Genomic DNA, 15,063 nt, shown 5'->3' with positions numbered 1-15,063 from the left:
CCCATTCTGTGATATATGAGGCCAAAAGAAAACTCAGGGCACTTGCTTCTGGGTTACTGTCTGAGACCAAGGACATTAGTCAATCTGTCTTCTCTCTACCTTTTAGCAATTTGTGTTTGTTTTATGTAGAATGCTCAGAGGTTTTAGTTATACTTGTGTGGAGGAATAGGGAAGAGTAAATCTGCTCTATCTTCCCTGGAGCCCATATACATTTTTAAAAGACATTTTATTATATGCTTTTAGAGTCATAAATGTGATGATCATACCCCATCAATTTTATGCAAAGAATCTAAGACTATAAAAATCCTCCAAAATGAGAAAAACAAAATGTACTACTGTGTTCAGTACTTATATGAAAACTGTAAATGATTTAATTACCAAAAAATGGAGAAAGATTAAACTGTACAACCTTTAAAGATATGATTATGAGGACTATGTAGCAACAGAGAAAAAAGTCCCTAATATGTCATATTAAAAAATAATACAGAAAAGAGAAAGATGGATCACTGACAGCCTTAAAATTTAATACTTCTTTAGAGCAAAAGAAAAAATATCATATGGTGAGAGATGACATGGGAGAAAAATATTAGTACCACATGGGGCTTCCCAGGTGGCGCTGGTGGTAAAGAACCCTCCAGCCAATGCAGGAGACATAAGAGATGTGGCTTTGATCCCTGGGTTGGGAAGATCCCCTGGAGGAGGGCATGGCACTCCACTCCAGCATTCTTGCATAGAGAATCCCATGGACAGAGAAGCCTGGCAGGCTACAGTCCATAGTGTCACAAAGAGTTGGACATGACTGAAGTGACTTGGCATGCATTAATAACATATAATTTACAGCCAGTTAGTGTTACTAGTATAGACTGAGCTTTTAAAAATCAATTAAAATTATAATGCTCCAAAAAAAAAAAAAAAAAAAGTAAAAGACATGGAGTAGAAAGGATATACCACTGTAGCAATGAGATAAAATGCAAAAGGTTAAAAACATTGTTTTATTTTAGTGTTGGTGAGAGTATGAGGCCACCATACCCTCACATATGTGTTTATAGGAGTATAGATGAGGGCAACCATTTTGGAGGGAAGTATGTATATATTCTTTTATCAAACAATTATGCTTATAGGAATTTGGTCTGTAAATTCACACTACCCACAGTAAAAATTGGAGTGTTTTTATGTAATAAAAATAGGAAATAGGATAAATGTCCACCAGTAGAGAGTAGGTTAAGAAAATTATGGCATATATATATATATATATTATATGTGTGTGTGTTAACCCCAATTGAATTGCAGGGGAAGCTGAGAAATGTAGGAAAGCATTTGAGATATTTGACGAGCACAAACCAGCTCTGAAAAGGTGTCTTCATTCTTAGTCAAGCATTTTTGGGGTGTTTATAATTTTTTATTTATTAGCCAACTGATTCACAGCTTTGCTTTGTTTGAACAAGTTAAGTCTTTGCTTCAAGAGTTGAAACACAATTATTTGATTCAGTAAGTGTACTTTGTGAACTGATTACACACTGCTAATAGTAATGGTAGCACAGGAGAGACCACACTTACTTTTAAACTACCGAAAACAGAATTCTTTACATCAAGAAGGAGCATGACCACCTTGGGCTACAGAAATGATGAGGTCAGTGCCCTCCCCACTGCCCACATGCTGTAACGAGGTACATGAGAATACTGAAGCATTGTTAGTTAAGTTCTCAGGACCAAATCATTGCATCTCAGTTCTGAGTGTAATGAATAAATGTTGGATTACACGTCCTCTAGTTACATCAGTATTTGATTTTGCCTAATTTATATTCAGTCTTTTGTTTCAGTAAATTTTTAAAGTTCATAGACTTTGTTTTTGCCAAATAGGAGTTGTTAGTTCCTTGATCAGGTTGCCGCTACATACATGATTTGGAAAGGGGATGGAGAAACCTTCCAGAGATAGATTAAAAAGAGCAGCTGCTCTGAGCACACACAGTCTAGAGGCGATCACAGCCCTAATCAGCGTGCCCTCTTATTTGCTGGGTGAGGGGAGCGGTTAGGGTGGCTGCTCCTCAGAGTCACAGTCTGCTTATCTGTTTTGATCCTCTTTTGTCTCATAACTACAAAGGCAAAGAAGAACTATGAGCAGAAATGCCGAGACAAAGATGAAGCAGAGCAGGCTGTCCACCGCAGTGCCAACATGGCAAACCCGAAGCAACAAGAAAAGGTACCTGGGAGAGCCAATAGCCTGAAAAATCCAAGATTCACGTATGTCAAACTAGAGCCAATTAATAATCTTAACAAACAAACAAAAAATGGACTTGCACTCTAAGCTCCTGGCAATACCCTCCTTCAGGCTATTAGAGTCCTCTGAGCCGGAAAAACCCATGTCCTATTTTGAGGAAGAGCTAGAGAAACCTGGTCATGGGGGAGGGGTTCTGATGTTTTCATCTTTCTTCAAAACTCCATCTCATGTGTTCCTTAGAGCGAGGCTCCCTCCTGCTTGGGTCTTTTATAAATTGAATTTTATGAAATCTGGATAAAGATTGTTAGCAATCAGAAGGTAGGGATATGTTTTAGGAAGATTAAAGAGCAAGTTGAGTGATTAACTTACAAGAGAAACATAAGTATGACTTAGAACTTGTCTCTTCACAGACTTTGCTTTTAAACCTGTTTTGCCTTTAGAAGCCTGGCCCAGCATTCCTGACTTCCTCTTCTTGTTTTTTTTCTGGTCCTCACAGCTTTTTGTGAAACTGGCAACTTCAAAGACTGCAGTAGAAGACTCAGGTGAGGGGTGTGCTCCCATGGATGGGGGAAGACGGTGGTGGGGCTAAATCTGTCTGAGAAAGGTAGTTTGGTATACCTTACAATAGTGAATATATGCCTGTACCATAGGGTTAGCAAGGTATCTGAAGGAAAGAAGGGAGGGACAGAGGGAAGGAAGAGGGGTATATCAGAACCCTGGAAAGTGGGAGAAGCAAAAGAGGCAGCGGTTTCTGGCCCCCGCCTGCTTAGCTCATGCTGCCTGACAGGTGACTGAATGGCATGGGGGCATGGAGGGGTCGGGTCCTGTGACAGCTGCTTTGAAATCAGGTACTCACTCTTACTTATCGGGTACAATCATCTTAAAATCCCATTTCATTCCTGATACGTCTTCTCTGCTGTGAAAGAAACAGCCACGTTGTGAGGTCTCGTCATCACTGAAATCTAAGGATTCAAACCAAGAGTTTGCAAGGGCTTCTAATTCCCAGAGTTTCCTGCAAGAGACAAACCTCTTACGACCGTGGTCCCTTAAGTCTCTAAATCCAAAACTGAAGTGACTTGCTAGTTCACTTTTCTGCCTGCCTCATTTAGTTTTCCTCAAAATGGAAAGAGGTAGAGGGAAACCCTGGTGAGTTTTTTTTTTTTTTTTTTTTTGTCAGCCTTTAGTTCTCTTTCTTTGGAACATTTCTGGCTGATTGTTTGGTTTTTCTTTAGAAAGAAAGTGATGCCTGCCTTTGCTTATTTTTCACAAAGCTGTGATGAGGGTGAGATGTAATTATGGCCTTCCAGCCTTCAGAGTCCCCAGGAGCCCTGTGAGCTCTCGGGAGGGGCCTGGGGGCTGGGTCTTCGAGCCCCGCTCCTCCCAGTTTCCAGACCCAGGCCCCTCCCCTCCATTGCAGACAAGCTGTACATGCTGCAAATCAACACGCTGGACAGGGTCCGGAATGAGTGGCAGAGCGAGCACATCAAGGCCTGCGAGGTATCTGGAAGCGCATGGGCGGGTCTTTCTCCCTCTACTTTTGTAGAATTGCTTGAAGGCAAATTAGAAATGTGGACTTTAAGTAGAGGATGGAAGGACTGGAATGTTTTCTTGCAAACCTTGTCTTTCTGCTTCTTGCCCATCCTGATCGTGCCGTCCCATTCTGTCAATGGCTTGCTCTGTTTGGGTCGCAGTTATGAAGCAGCTGAAATCAATTAACGCTTGCTTTAGTGACGTCCAGGGCTTCCCTTGTGGCTCAGCTGGTGAAGAATCCGCTTGCAATGGGGGAGATGTGGGTTCGATCCATGGGTTGGAAAGATCCCCTGGAGAAGGGAAAGGCTACCCACTCCAGTATTCTGGCCTGGAGCATTCCATGGACTGTATAGTCTATGGGGTCACAAAGAGTCGGACACGACTGAGCTACTTTCACTTTCACTTTCTTTGTGACTTCCCACTGAAAGCTTCTCCTTTCTCTGTGACAAGGCAGTGCAGGGAGCAGCAGAGTTGGCTTTAGAGATTTTTATTCTCACACCTTTCATTTCGCCATGGCCCTCCTCATTTTCAACATGTGCCTCACAATGTCCCAGAGAAAGTAAAGACTCCACCTGGAAACTTCCTCAAGTTTCTGTCACCCTGTCTATACATTTTTCTTACCAGTGGTTCTCAAAGGGAGGTCCTGGGACCTGTACCAACATACTTGTTAGATGCAGATCTTATTATCAGACCAATTCCAGGCCCCTGGAACCAGAAACTCTGGGCCCACAATGAGTGGGCTTTCTCGAGTCGAGGTTAACGGGGGCCATTCCCTAGTTTGCGGTGCATGGGCTTCTCTTGTTGCAGAACACAAGCTCTGGAGGGTGTGGGCTCCAGTAGTGGTGGCTTGTGGGCTCCAGAGCTCAAGCTCAGTAGTTGTGGCTGACGGGCTTAGCTGCCCTGTGGCTGGTGGGATCTTTCCAGACCAGGAACTGAATTAGCATTGCAAATTCTGCATTGCAATCTGTCCTTCGATGCAAAGCAGACCCCCAACCACTGGACCATCAGGGAAACCTGAAGGCAAAACTTTGCATTGGAGGCTCTGGCAAGCTACCCACATGCAGATTGTCCATTAGGCAGTGGGAAATGTGAGCCACAATTCAGGTTAGAACAGTGACGGCTGGGTTCACCACCACCTCTTATGTACAAAACTGTATCCAGTCCTATTTGTGTTAGTATGTTATTAAAATCCATTTGCCGGAGTTAAGAGTGTATGAGCTTCCTCAGCAGTGGGTGGGAGTACACTAAATGAGACTATAAGCTTACAGATAATTCAAGGTTGAAATTGTTTCTTACATCATGGGCAGTCTAGACCCTTTCTCTGCATGTATGTACCTGTTTCTACAGGTGTTTGAGGCTCAAGAATGTGAACGAATAAACTTCTTTCGAAATGCACTGTGGTTACATATGAATCAGCTCTCACAACAATGCGTCACAAGTGATGAGGTGAGTCAGAGTTATCCACGGAGGATGCTCTGCATATTAGATTCGTAGAGTGGGAGGAGTCAGAGACAGTTGTTAGCTCATCCCCTGTCATTAGAGGCCCAGGTAGGTACAGTGACTGCATACACAGTGAGTATGGACCCAGAGAAACACCTAACCTGCCTGACTCCTGGCTCACTTTACCATCATGAGTCTCTCACTGAGAAATTCACATTTAGGGCAGGAGAGCAAAGAAAGGACCCAAATGCAGTTTAATTTATGGAAAACAGATGTCACAACATGAATGTGAGTCCCGGGGACTGCTCCAGTCTGAAACGGAGTCACTCCAGGACAGTAAGTACCAGGAACTAGCAGGCTGAGCCACGCCCAGGCTAATGGTCACTCCAGGGCTCAGGGTTTAATGTCAGCAGTGTTAAGGGCCATTAGTGACCCAGGTTTAACTCATGCACAGCAACTGTCCTGGGTTCCCAGGTCTCAGAAGGACCAGAATCAAATTATCACAACCTTCTTTCCTAAGAAATAGCCACTCTCACTTAGATGGGACATTCAGTTTTGAAAATAACACCCAGAAAACAGGTAGGATTGACTGAAGAACTTTTCTCCAGTTGTCTTTGCATTTGTGTGTAGGATTGGTCATGGGACTTGGTATCTATTCTCTTCATCCCATGCATTTTTTTTTTTAAGTCTTTAAGATTACTGTGCTGCTACAAAGATATTATTTTTTGTCATCTTTAAAAAAAATGTAATAGCAGATATACATCAAAGAAATCCCTCTCTATGAGTCCAGGACATTGTGGTATCTTTTTTTTTTCTTTTCAAGACAAAATTTGGAAAATAGCCATTCATCACACCTCCCGTTTTAATACTCCATGCCACCATTTTTACGGACGTAGCTCTACCTTGATTTATCTTCTTTTTTGTTAGATGTATGAAAAAGTCCGTAAGAGTTTAGAGATGTGCAGCATCGAGAAGGACATTGAGTACTTTGTGAATCAACGCGGAACTGGACAGACTCCACCAGGTGAATGGAGTGGTGGGCTGGGGGATGTTATTTAAGCAATACTATCAGTCTTTCGTGTCACATGTCATTGAGAATGGAAGTCATCAGCTTCTTTAATGTTTTATGTCTTGATGATTCCCTAGCACCCATCATGTATGAGAATTTCTACTGCCCCCAGAAGAATGCAGCCCCAGGAAAGGCTACAGGGCCTAACTCGGCAAGGTAATATCCAGCTTTCTTTCACATGAAGAAAAGTGCTGTTAGGGACTTCCCTGGTGGTCCAGTGGTTAAGACTCCACACTTCCACTGCAGGGAGTTCAGGCTGCAGTGAGGCCAGAAAAAGAACTTTTAATGAGCATTTGTACTTTTAGTGTTTCAATTCTAATACAAACACGTTAGAATCGGAATGTGTCACCACTGCATTTGTTTAGAGAGGTTTCTGGATTTTTGGAAATAGCGTTTTTAGGACAAATGTTAAATGGATTGTACTGGTCATAGTTTAAGGAGAATTGTGTCATGCTTGAGTGCGATTATTATTACTTATGCACGAATCCTGTACTTTTCTATTAATAATATTTATTGATTTTTACTTATTTGTTTATTATTTATTTGGTTGTACTGGGTCTTACTTGCAGCACACAGGATCTTTAGTTGCAGCATCTAGTTCCCTGACCAGGGATTGAACCCACACTCCCTGCATTGGGAACTCGGAATCTTAGCCGTTGGACCACTTGGGGAGTCCCAATCCTAGACCTTTCTTGTAGAAAGCAAGAGTTGGCAAACTCTGGCTCCCTGTGAATCAAATCCAGCCTACCTGTTTTGGTAGGGCCTACAAGTTAAGAACAGTTTTCATGTTTTTAAATGGTTGAGAAAAATTTAAAGGAAACTATTTTGTGCCATGTGAAAATTACATGAAACATGAACATCAGTGTTCATATGGAGAGTTTTGCTGTACTTATCGGTTTCCTTTCTGTCTATGGCTGCTTTCATGCTGGAGATGAGTAGCGCTGAGATAGAAACGTCATGTGGCCAGCAAAGCCTAAATCATTGACTATCTGGTCCTTTAGAGAAAAAACTTGCTGCCCCTGATATAAAGGATTGTGAGGGAAAAGAAGCTTCTGTTTTACATACAGTCACCCTGAAATCTAAGCTGTTGAATTTTCAGTCCAAATTTTAAAAAGATAGGGGAGTGTTTGAGTAGGAAGGAAGCCAAGCGCAGGACTTCCCTGGTAGTCCAATGGTTAAGAATCCACCTTCCAGTCCAAGGGACAGGGGTTTTAGCCCTGATTGGGTAACTAAGATCCCACATGCCATGGGGCAACTAAGTCTGTGTGCCATGACTAGAGAAGCCTGTGTGCTGCAACAAAGACCCAGCACACCCAAACACATAAATAATAATAAATGTTTATGAGAGGGAATGCTAAGTGCTGCTCAAAGCTCTTACTAGGAATTGTTTCCTTTAACTCTCAAGGCAAAGTAGGAGCTGTTTGACTTCCTGTTTTGCACGTGAAGACTGTCCAAGGTGATCAGAAACTCTGGCCCACACAGTAGATTTCTGGGCTGCGGAGCAGAGCTCTGGGCATCCTGCTCCCTAGCATAGGGTAGTATTTGTAGCCTAGATCCAGGAGGTCAGTGCTGCAGAGCTTTGGTTTCATCTGAAGTCTTCTTAACCCTCTAGAGCAGAAACCCAGTCTGACTAGCACACAGTATGTTTGTAGAGTGAAGTAGAAAATTGGAAAAAACAGCAAGAACTTATCTGAAAGATTTTGGTTTCCATTTCTTACAGGAGAGGACCTCTACCAAATCCTAAAAGCTTACCAGGTATGCTACCAAGAAAGATCATTTGAAATCTTAGGTCAGGTTTTATTTAAGGTTGAGTAGCTAGAATTTTGAAATAAAAGGAGAGAAGGGAATAAATAGAATAAAATTTCCAAGAGAATGAACTTATTATTAGAAACTATAATACTCTTTGTCATAGTGGAATTTGGTAATTTGTGTTCTGTTTTATAGCTTATCCAAGAGAATTCAGTTACTCAAGTAACTTATACTCAAGTAACTTACACTCAAACTTATAAGGGATTTTTACTAAGAGACTAATTCAACTTAGGCCATGAAAATGACAAAACTGAAATATAGTTTCCTTTGGATGACACTGAAATATAATTTATAGAAGATGTCTAGAAACATATAACCTAATATATTTTGTGCACCGCCCACAATTGGATCTTTCCAGAATCACTCTGGTGTCTTTTTCTTTCTGAACTCCTATAATACCTCTGGGGGAACGAAATATTTAGTGCTTTTTGTTAGTCTGTATTCCCTGGGTAATTACAAGATCCTTGAAGGCAGACATTTTGTTTTCTCCTGAATCAATCACGAAATGTAACACGATACTGGGCACGTAGCTGGTTCTGAGCAAATACCTATTATTTGAATAAAAGATATACCTACCTATGTTCAAGGGAAGAGGGGTGAGACATCTTAGATTGCATTTAGCATCTTAGCAAAAATTTAGTGGCTGAAATTACATCTTGGAACTCTGTAAGAATGTAAGTTAATTTATTTCTCATAACCTTTTAAATACCACTTGATAATATGGGACTTACTTTTGTCCATTTCTGAAGATGATTTTACTGTGGGGAATGATAGCTGGGCACGGATGAAAAAGGGCAAATAAATTATAATAGAAATTTCCAGTATGTTTTCTGGCTTGTAGTTATGACTATTATTTGTAGGTTTTGTTGCCAAATGTTTTCTTCTTACAGAATAGCAGTCACTAGACTCAGAGTGGAATGGTTTGATTTGAAAAGGGCTAGGATCTTATCATGAAGAAATGTTAACTTAGTGTTGCTCTCTGTTATGCCCTTTGCAGATGACCCTGATTACTCTTTACTTGATAATAACTACAGTTTGGTCTATCAGTAACATCAGTGGTAAGAACCTTTCATCTTCACAGAATCAAGTTGCATTTAGACTAGTGACTGTAGTTTTGAAGTCTTTGAAGCTTCCCTACAATATGACTGCAAACGCCTTGCATCAGGTCTTACACTGGTGGGCACGGTGCACTTGCAGAATGGCCTCTCTGGTTCCCACAGCTGAGAGGGTACCAAGACCATTCCATACCTACTTGAATGAGGACATTCCCCCTTTATTCTTGGACTCTTTATTTGCTCTTGTTAATCTCTTTTGTGGCTATTTACACCTATACTTAAGGCACTGCTACAAACAAATTTGAGCTTCCCAGGTGACTCAGTGGTAAAGAATCCACCTGCCAATACAGGAGACACAGGTTCAATGCCTAGGTGGGGAAGAGTCCCTGGAGAAGGGAATGGCAACCCACTCCAGTATTCTTGCCTGGGAAATCCCATGGGCAAGAGCATCATCATACACCAGGTGATTAGTACTCTGACCTCGTTAGTAAAGCACAAAGGCTCCTGGAGCAGAACTGCTAAGCCCACAGTGGCTGCAAAGGTGATTCTTCCTGTATGGCACTCAGGTGCTGGCACTGGCACTCAACATGCCCCAAGTCAATATCAACCAGAAGGAATGTCTCTGAAGACAAAACAACATTACCAAATGAAATTCCTCGTGAACTGTAATTCTTTTAACCCAAATGGGCATATACATGTATATATGAGCAAAGAAAACCTCTGAAAGGATATCTTCCTAAACAGATAGTAGGTTTTCTTTTCATCTATCCATGTGTGTAATTAGTCTACAGTGCTAATTTATTGTTTCTTTCATTAAAAACTCTTTTAAAGAGTTGATCTTCTTGCATGTTACTGATCTTAGTGTCTTCCTGGGAGTGACAGGAGGGGTGGGTAGGATTCAGAGAGTCACAGTAGAACTGGGAAAGTCTCTCTCCCACGCTTCTTGGTTTGTTGTTGGTGAAATTCACTGTCTCTTATGAAACAAAATTGATTAGACAGAAATATTCAGCTAGTATATTATTTATGTTTACATGTAAGTCTTTAAATTGCTTAAGAAGTACGCTGCTGCTAAGTCGCTTCAGTCGTGTCCGACTCTGTGCGACCCCCATAGACAGCAGCCCACTAGGCTTCTCTGTCCCTGGGATTCTCCAGGCAAGAATACTGGAGTGGGTTGCCATTTCCTTCTCCAATCCATGAAAGTGAAAAGTGAAAGTGAAGTCGCTCAGTCGTGCCCGACTCTTAGCGACCCCATGGACTTCAGCCTACCAGGCTCCTCCATCCATGGGATTTTCCAAGCAAGAGTACTGGAGTGGGGTGCCATTGCCTTCTCCTTAAGAAGTATGTGTAGTATTTAAAGACCTTTGCTGTGAAAGATAGTGAATATTGAAGACATAAAAATCCTCATCCTCTGACTGTATATAATTTTCTGACCTACAAATTGTAGTCAGCCAGTTATCACTTTTTCATTTCATAAACCCCTCTTCCTAGTGGAAAGAGGCCCAGTGCATTTTAAAAGTAGAGTAGGAACATGGGAAATCAATGACTTGGCATTCAAAGGTGGACCCTGCTCTCTAGAGTACCAGGCAGTAATGACTATAGGGCAGGGCACTGGCAACACCACAAATTTCTTTTTTATTTTTTACCTCCCTTTCTTCCCTCCCTCTCTTCCTTTTTCTCTCATTCCTTCCTGGCCCTCCCTCTGCTCTCTTTTCTTTCCCTCCCTCCCCTGTCTTTATTTTCCTTCCTTCCTTCTTTGCTTTCTTTTTTCTGCTTTCTTTCTTTCCTTCACCTTTTTGGATAAAGCATACATTCTACCTGCTTAATAACAGCATTTGACCCAACAACTCTAGTTCCTTAGAGCCCAAGAATTTGCCGTTTGAATGCAAGATGTCCACACCAACACGTTTACTCAAGTTAGGTCATTTTACTGGGCCTCATTAGTGTCTGCATCAGCTCAAGGAATAGGAATCCACATGTGTAATTGACCGAATTTAAGAGAATTTGAGAGAGTCTACCTTTATTAATAACTTAGTTAAATGACTTACCACAACATTTAAATAGTTTGAATAAAACTTTGGAAATGACATTTAAATAGGAAGGTTTAAGGATTTGCATTTGTTCTGCAATTGTTGATTTTAGCTGCTATTCCTGTTTTTAATCCTAACATGTTTAGGTAAAAACAGATTATAACCTTTGAATTAAAAATATATATATATCAAAAATATATAATTTTATGGGGACTTCCTTGGTGATCCGGTGGTTAAGACTCACTGCAGGGGAGCATGGGCTTGATCCCTGCTTAGTGAACTAAGATCCTACATGCTGCTTGGCCAAAAAAATTCCATTTTCCACCACTTGAAAACTCATCTCTCACTATTTATTCTCCTTGACCAAGCACATTGTTCTCATTGAATAAAATCACAATGTAGGAGCAGGGTGCTGATGTGAATAGTTGATTCAAATGAAATGTCTTTGTTATTTCTTTCAGAAAACAAAGCTTTTTCTGGCTGGCATTTCTAAGGCATGGAAGGAAGCACTTAAAGCAGCAGAATCTGTAGAAATTATGTCAATCGTGAAGACTTTGAAGTGAACCCTTGCTATGATTTTTTAATATTTTTAAGTTTATGGCAGTCATTTAGTTCAACTTAATCTAGTAGAGTTCTGCAGTTTTTAAAAGTTTGTAAATTGCCCAAGACTGAAGAATTATCCTTTCCTAATCAAGTTACTAAAATTGTATGTTTTCTACTTGATTCAGGAAAGTCTTTGGATTTAAAACTTTGACTTGCGGTTTGGGGCAGGGAAGGGTGAAGAGGAGTCTGAGCCAGCAACCCGCTCAAGAAGCTCCTTTGCCTTTGAGGGCAGTGTGACTATGGAATTTCCATGGTGACACATAACTCTCAGTGGTGCAACATTCAAAATCACCTTCCTTTTTGGCTGGAAGATTTAAAGGCCATCTCATAGCACTTTCTCATTTTGCAGATGAGGAAATGGGGCCCAGAAGTGTGAAATCAATCTCCCTACAGTTAGGGACAGACACAGAAGTAGAGGGCAAGCTCATCTCACGTTATCGTCCTTCTAACGCTTCCTGAGGCTGTGATGCTCGTGTTGAAATTTGAGACACCAAAGTTTTTGCTGCATCTTTTCAGCTGAAGAGATTACCAGGGTTTGAATGTCAGGTTTATTTTTATATGGCTCACTATGTGTACTGAACTACAGAGCATCGTATTTAATCTAAGAAGCCATTCATTGTAAAACATCCCATTATTTATATGCCACTAAGAAAGTCAGTAGAGGAGCTGATGCTTGTGACAATGGCTAAGCCCACTGGAATTTGAGTTTCTAAAGTGTAGGGGACAATACATCCTAGAATCAATGAAATATGGTATGTTGACTCTATCCCAGAAGAGAGTTTTAGACTTACAAAACCGGTACTCAATCTTAAGTCTTCACAGAGAAGCTTTTCCTTGTTAGATCCTGGAATTTTTAAAGTGTCAATCTTACCCTCTCACAAGTATCTGAGTCTTTTTTGGTCATCCACACACAGCCCAGAGATTGTGTACCTTGGTCTAATATTCACACTGAGTAAACTGCATTTTAGTTAATGACAAGTTAAAATCACACTGGCATGGTTGTAACATTGTGGTACCACAAAGAGCAAACACTTTCCTTTTCTGCTCTGTGCATAGCTTTCCCAGAAGCATGGACAAAGTGATTGAAGGAAGGCTGATAATTTCCCCTTTTTGCATAAGGTGCTGCTGGAAGAAGCAGCTTCTTGTCATGGCCGGACGCTTGCATCAGCTGGATATCCTTTTGAGAAACTGAAGTTTGCAAAGGGCCACTGACTTCCCCAAACTGAACAGGCTCAGGAAATTTTCCTTTGAACTCAGAACATTCTGTTTTTAAGTATTTTATTTATTATTAGCAGGTCCTCAGGGATTTCAGTTTTCTCTCTATTGGTCAGTGTAACTGATGTAAAAAGTTTTAAGAATTGAAAATATTTTTATTTTATTGCTCTGCCAGTTTGATATGAAGTGAAATAAAGATTCTTGGTGGTTTGGTGTTTATTTTGCATTTTCATGTTCATTGTACCTTTCTTCCAAACTCTGTTTCACTCCTTGTCACAGTTGCTACTATTAGATCATGGAAGGACAAACTTCTAGTCAGGGAAGCCAGACAGAGACTGGCACCATGCCACTTCCTACTAACCCTTCAGGAGACAGATGTAGGATCTCTTTCTTGGGGAGGTAGCTTCCCTGCCTCTGGGCTTGGCGGACTTCCACTGATGTCTCCTTCCCCACTTTTACATTTTCCTTGTTATTACAGAATTCCCTCTTAAAATTAATTGTTCAAAGTCTGGCTTCCCTCCTAGACTGTAGTATCCATGACAGCAGGGTCCCTCATTGTTTTTCTTGCTTATATCCCCAGCACCTGACACATGGTGGTAAATATGTAAGAATTAGTGGCCTAGAAGAAGCTAACGTAGCTAGAGCAATGATCAGGTGACAGAGGAGTGGCAAGGAAGCCAGTTAAATAAGTTCACGTGATAAATTAGTAGGTATGGGCTATTCTGCAGACTGTCAGCACCTTAATTTGGGTTTTACCAGAAGCAGACCCTGGGATAAGGATTTGAGTGCAGGTACTTTTCAGGGGGTGATCCCAGAAAGAAGTGGGGATAGAAGTGGGGAAGTAAGATAGGAAAGAAAAGGAAACCCTGTGAGCCATGAGCTTCAGCTGCCAGGACCCTTGAGTGACTGTGGGGTCTGCACATCAGAGAGCTCACCTGAGGGGAGAGAGCTGGGGTAGTCACTCACCAACTCCCACCCGTCACAGGTAGAGCGCTGCTCCTGGGAGGCATCATTCCCTGGCATTTCTGGCCTGCCATGAACACTGGCAGAGTGGCTTCCAGCTGCCGGAGAGTCCTCGTGTGCCTCCTGCAGTTGGAAGTTGGGCTGGTGTGTGAGGGAGTGATAGATGCTGAGAGGATGTTGCCAGAGCACTGGCAGTGCTGACCCCTGCATGGCTCAGGTCCACCTGTGTCCCGCATGCCTCCTGTCACCACTTCAAGTCTCAGCTTCCAAAAGACACACAGACACACACACACACCAGGAAGTTTAGTACAACGAGCTTTAGTACCTGCTGCTACAGATGGTCCTGAGTCCATAATTGACATTAATCATCATCTTCCTCTACCACACTATTAGGAATTCTGTTCCCCCAAATTCATATGTTCAAGTCTGAACCCTCGATACCTGTGTGAACATTTTAGAGATAGGGCCTTTAAAGAGGTGATTAAGTTGAAGTAAGGCCTTTGGAGTGGGGCCCCGATCCAGTCCTTATAGGAAGAAGAAGAGACATTAGGGGTGAGTTTGCACAAAGGGATGAGTGTGTGAAGAGGTAGCAAGAGGGCGGCTGTCCGTGAGCTGAAGAGAGAGCCTCAGAGGAAACCAATTCTGCTGGCAACTTCATTCTGGACTTCCAGCCTATAGAACTGTGGGAAAATTAATTTCTATTGTTTAAGCCACTCAGTCTCTGGTATTTTGCTATGGCAGCACCATCAAACGAATGCACACATAGAGTTCCCTTCACAGTTGTCTGGTCTTCTGCTCGTCCACATTGCTTGACTGGTGGGGTAACGTAGACCCTCAACCCTAAGGGGTCTTAGCCCCTGGTTAAGACTCTTGTCAGACTCTGTTGGATGAAATTGGAAGTTTATGTTTATCAGGCTTGGCAACATCAAGAGGCAACTCAGTGAAACACCCGAATTTCAGATACATTCCTCCTTGCCCACCTTTCCTTGTGGCAATCACCTTCTCCTGCTGAGTTACTCCTTTCTCTGCTTCCTGGTCTACCCCAGGACCCCAAATGACCAGGTATCAGTGGTAGTTTAGTGGAACTCTTTTATGTCTCTTGATAGATGTATCCCTGGCCAACCACCTAGAGCC

The 15,063-nt window shown here is 41.8% G+C and overlaps 1 protein-coding gene across 3 annotated transcripts in view; it reads left to right on the top strand.

Annotated features, from left to right (window-relative positions):
• PSTPIP2 (proline-serine-threonine phosphatase interacting protein 2) overlaps positions 1-15,063 on the top strand; it is a 115,954-nt gene that overhangs the window by 81,063 nt on the left and 19,828 nt on the right. Inside the window, 9 exon segments of one of the 3 annotated variants that reach the window (NM_001101112.1) lie at positions 2,102-2,200; positions 2,715-2,760; positions 3,636-3,715; positions 5,096-5,194; positions 6,116-6,212; positions 6,335-6,413; positions 7,978-8,012; positions 9,064-9,124; positions 11,610-13,185. In NM_001101112.1, the coding sequence (NP_001094582.1) occupies positions 2,102-2,200; positions 2,715-2,760; positions 3,636-3,715; positions 5,096-5,194; positions 6,116-6,212; positions 6,335-6,413; positions 7,978-8,012; positions 9,064-9,116 (588 nt within the window). In that variant the 3' untranslated portion in view covers positions 9,117-9,124; positions 11,610-13,185. 3 annotated transcript variants of the gene reach the window in all.

This window comes from Bos taurus, chromosome 24, assembly GCF_002263795.3.
Source record: "Bos taurus isolate L1 Dominette 01449 registration number 42190680 breed Hereford chromosome 24, ARS-UCD2.0, whole genome shotgun sequence".
Taxonomy (NCBI): domain Eukaryota; kingdom Metazoa; phylum Chordata; class Mammalia; order Artiodactyla; family Bovidae; genus Bos; species Bos taurus.
Note: the sequence above shows the minus strand (reverse complement) of the source record. Positions and strands in the feature narration are given on the sequence as shown.